Source organism: Centruroides sculpturatus, unplaced genomic scaffold (assembly GCF_000671375.1).
Source record: "Centruroides sculpturatus isolate CEXI.00-Female unplaced genomic scaffold, Cexi_2.0 scaffold1077, whole genome shotgun sequence".
NCBI classification, from domain to species: domain Eukaryota; kingdom Metazoa; phylum Arthropoda; class Arachnida; order Scorpiones; family Buthidae; genus Centruroides; species Centruroides sculpturatus.
In genome coordinates, this window is record NW_019385357.1 from 218,700 (window position 1) to 223,198 (window position 4,499).

Sequence of the window (4,499 nt, forward strand, 5' to 3'; positions counted from 1 at the left end):
GGGAAACGTTGTTGAGATGGGTTCTTACAATAGTTTAGACCAGATACATTCGCGAAAGTGGTCGCTTATTACAGGTGTTATATGTTGTTTCGGACCAAAAATCGATGCCCGCGGTCGCGTTACACGGGTGGTCGTTTAATACAGGTAACTTATACGAAGACTCTATGGGTAAACTATTCCGTGCCAGAAATTTTTGCCCGTTTTGACAGGTGCCCGTCGAATGCAGGTGGTCGCCTAAGCAGTTTTCACTGTAAATGTAATTAAACATAAAAAATACTTAAAACTGAAAAAAAACGAAAGAAACGCGTTAATTTTGAAGAAAAAGCTTCAAGTTATATTTTCCTTTATCTTCCCTTTCTTTGTAATTTGACACTGATGAATCATTGTTTACACAGCTTGATGATCTTGAGAACAGCTGGAGTCAGATTTTCCGGTACATTCTCATAGAAGTCTTGGGAGGCGATAGATTTATAGTAGGGTGACTACTAGTTGGCCGTATATTTTTAGATATTTTTAAAAAATTAAAATTTTTATTGCGTCATCTCATAAATGTTTAGTTATTATTGCTTTCATAAGAATTCCATAGTTATTCTCATATAATTTGACATACAGTATTTCACTTACAAAACCAAATCTGTAAAGAAGAGTTCGAGTGGTTAAGGTGTCATCACGCTGTTCTCGGATCATGGAAACGAATCTCACGAAGGAGATAAAGTACACAGGGCAAAAAGAGTGAAATTATGGTCAGGAAACACGGGAAGTAATCTGGGTAAAAAATATCTTTAGAAATTTTTTTCTATGTTTGGTGAAGGACAGAGCCCAATATATCTAGCCTCGTTTCTCACTACCCGGTCGCCTTGTTGTTGGAGTAGTCGAGCCCGCAATGAACATGGTGAAAAGGACCGTTTGTGCTCACGGGGTGAAAATGAAAACAAAATGAATGTTTGTAGGGAAATTAACACGAATATACGTGTGAAGTACTCTTAAGTGATGCGTGTTTGTAAATATCGTTTATTAATTAAGAACGCGTGCAGAAAATGAACCAAGAAGCTCTCGATATCTTTACACTTTAATATTAATTAATAAAGATTCACGTGTTGTAAGATAAGTAGAGATTCTACGTGAGAGTTAATGTGGATTGTATTTGGAGCCTTCAACGTTCAGAGGGTTTTCAGAGCAGAAAACGGAAAACGCAATTTAAAAAATTTTTTATTTTTGTGACATTAGGAACTTGGTGTTTTATACTCTTACGTGAGAGAAAATTTGTAGTTATATTATTTAAGCAAATATTATAATATAATATAAGGGTTCATCTGATCATCTAAAACAATTTAACACCTTANACTTACTCCTGTTTTTAGGTATTCGATATTCGGCCGAATAACCAAAAATAGGCGGAATAGGCCGAATACCGAATAGAAACCGAATATTCGTTACATCACTATTATCTACACATTTTGTCAGTACAATAGAACCCCTCTAGTCCGCCCTCGGCTAGTCCGTCACTCCGGTTAATCCGACCGTGGTCGAGGCGAGAAACTTGTCCCGACTCGTCGGTGACTCACCGTCCGTGGAGTTTTTCTGTGTTCGTTACAGTATATGTTTTACATTGTCTGTACATGTGCAGTTTTATGTGTGTTTTCAACATGTCAGGAGTGAAACGTAAACACGTTACTCTTTCATCAAATGAAAAATTAGCAGTGCTACAAAGACTGAACAAAGGGAAAGATTGTTTATTTTACTTTTTTCTGATAATCCGACCTTTTTTGCCGTCCCAACAAAACCCCAGTCCCAAAGATGACGGATTAGAGGGGTTCTACTGTAATTACTCTTTTGAAATACCTCACCAAGTGTTATCAAAGTAAAATATTCGAAATATCCATAGATGAGCTATGGATTTCTGGCATAGCTGACTTTCGGAAAATCAACTATCCGAAAAATTTCATGTTTTTAGACATACTGCATAATCATTATCGCGAAAATTAGATTTAATGTATTTCTCGTTTTTGCTATTAAGTTTAATATTGTATAGGCCTATGTTTTTCGTTTTGTTGAAGACTTCGTGGTAATGAAGGTCTCGAGCAACATTTCGAAAACGGATTTCTCGTGCGACCTTCTATAGCTTTTTTCGCGACACAGCGTAATATACACAAAACTGTAAAGTGCTAAGTAATTTATTCAGTTTAAAAATAGAAAACGCATTAGTAGACAATAGGCCTACTTGCTTTGTGATAAACATTGACTGAATAAAATTTTTCTTCTGGATTTAACTGCAACAAATATATTCAATGTAATGAATTTCAATTTCCTCATTTTAAAATTTCGATACTTCCACTTGGCCTCTTTTCGTTCATTGGACTCCCTAAATACTATCAATACTTTATAATTTCGACTATTTCGACTATTGCGGCTATTGTGATAAGCCGAGTACATCCGTTCCTTTGTACCACTGTGATGGTGCACACAGCACAAATGGTAACAAGGCCAATATGGTAAGAATAGTAGTTAAATGTTGCAAATAACGCTAATGTATAACCTGATGAATAAGAATAATAATTTAGAAAATGAATTACCGAGTGAAGTATTCGATTGTTCGCATCAAGCATTGCAAAGTTTTCCGCAAATATTTCGCCAGCAGGNAGTTTAAATATACAATACATAATAAGAGATAGATATTTTACAAAACAAATTACAGGTGATCAATATATGAATATAATTAAGAACACACAGAATAAAGTAAAGATGAAAGCAGTAGCAGAGTATAACGGTAAAACAGTAAATTTTAAAATATATACACGCGTAGAATTAAGTTAACATAATATGTTGATAAACATTGAGAAAACAAAGAAAAGGTTAGATGTAAAGTTCATTATAAAAGGAAGTATACAGTATTTAAATGTTGATATACAGCAGCAGAGAGGGATGCAGGCAGCTAGGTGAGAGTTGATGTGCCAGTGGGAACATTAGTCTTGATGTTATACTGGTCGATTAGGGTTATAAATTGGTTGTAAGTGTCCTTGTTGTTGATCAAATCATTAAGGAACTCATGGTTATTTTGTGGCCAATGGCCATGCCGACTGCTAATGAGCAATTGTAGTTGTGTCCTCTCAAAGTCCAGCATTACACAATGAAGAATGTAGTGGAGGCTGCCATCCTGAGTGTTGCATGTTGTGCAAAGGCCACTGTTATATGGATCCACAAATCGACTGATGTAGGAGTGGAAGCGGCCGTGGTTAGTCAGAAACTGGGTGAGCTTGAAGTTAGGGGTGATCCATTTATAGTTGAAGATTGCAGAGATGTCCGGGAAGAACTGGTAAGTGATGTTTTGGTTGTTGTCCCAATTATTTTGCCAGGTGATGAGTAGATCGTTCCAAAGGAGCTTTTTGATAGCGGTCAGGCTGAGCTTATTGTAGATAATAGGGAGAGTTTGATCTGTGGCAGCAGATTTAGCCAGGGCGTCAGCACGTTCATTACCGATGATGCCCTGGTGGGCATGGACCCAGTTGATGCTGAAGGAGTTGCTACAGTTTTTGACAGCTTCGTGGATGACATATGCAATAGGGTGAAGGTTTCTGTGACTTATGAGGGAGATGGCGGAGTTGCTGTCAGAGTGTAGTGCAATGTTGGTGTTGTGGAAGTTCACGGAGCACCAATCGATGGCTGTCTTGATGGCAAGCAGCTCAGATTGGAAAACAGAGCAGCTGCCGTGTAACCGGTTCCTTTGGTTAAAGATCTCCGTTCCATTCTGGAAAACAACAAAGCTGCAGCCCACCTGGTTGTCGATTTTTGATCCGTCAGTGTAGATGTCAATGGAAGGAGGAGAGTGAAAGTTATGGATGAAATTGGGAGGTTCATTAGGATAAGGTGAGTTGCTGTAGTTGATCGGGCATTCGAGCATGTCTGCCTGAATAGTAGTAGAGCTGGTGGTGATGTTATTGCCCCATTTGATGTTCCAGACTTCGCTGTAAAGTTTTATTATCTGGTCTATTGGTGGCTTTTTACAAATCACTTGTAGGCTGGAGTTGGGAGCAGTACGGTAAGCTTTAGCGATGCGTAGTAATGCTGTCCTCTGGGCAGAGATCAGCTTCCGACGTGGATGGGATTTCACGGCGGCATTGCCCCAAGTGCCACAGCCATAGGTCACGATGGGAACAAAGATAGTGTCATATATTACACTCATGGCTTCGGAGTTAAGGCCCCAGTTGTTTTTGGCCACTCTAGCAAAGGAGTGGAAGATGAGGCCAACACGGTCGCAGATGTATTTTATATGCTGCTCCCAAGAAAGGTGGAAGTCAAGAACAACGCCCAGGTACTTCAAAGTCTTCTGTATTTTAATGGAATGTCCATTCATTTTAATGGTAGGAACTCTTTTATATAAGTTGGGTTTACGAGGACTGTTGAAAACGATTCCCCTGGTCTTCTGGGGGTTGAAATGCAGTTTGTGGAGGATACCCCAGCGATGTATGTTCTGGAGAATGTTACTGGCTTTATTTTCCAGG

At 38.7% G+C, this 4,499-nt stretch overlaps 2 protein-coding genes across 2 annotated transcripts in view; both read right to left on the reverse strand.

Annotated features, from left to right (window-relative positions):
* LOC111638061 (venom metalloproteinase antarease-like TtrivMP_A) overlaps positions 1–2,599 on the reverse strand; it is a 12,213-nt gene extending 9,614 nt beyond the window's left edge. The window contains exon 1 of the mRNA XM_023383692.1: positions 2,574–2,599. The gene's annotated coding sequence lies outside the window, so the exon portion shown is untranslated. The remainder of the gene's footprint in view (positions 1–2,573) is intronic.
* Positions 2,600–2,932: 333 nt separating this feature from the next.
* Positions 2,933–4,351, reverse strand: LOC111638062. Its single transcript, XM_023383693.1, has one exon. It carries the CDS (start codon positions 4,349–4,351, stop codon positions 2,933–2,935), a length of 1,419 nt encoding a protein of 472 aa, XP_023239461.1.
* Between the last annotated feature and the right edge of the window lie 148 nt (positions 4,352–4,499).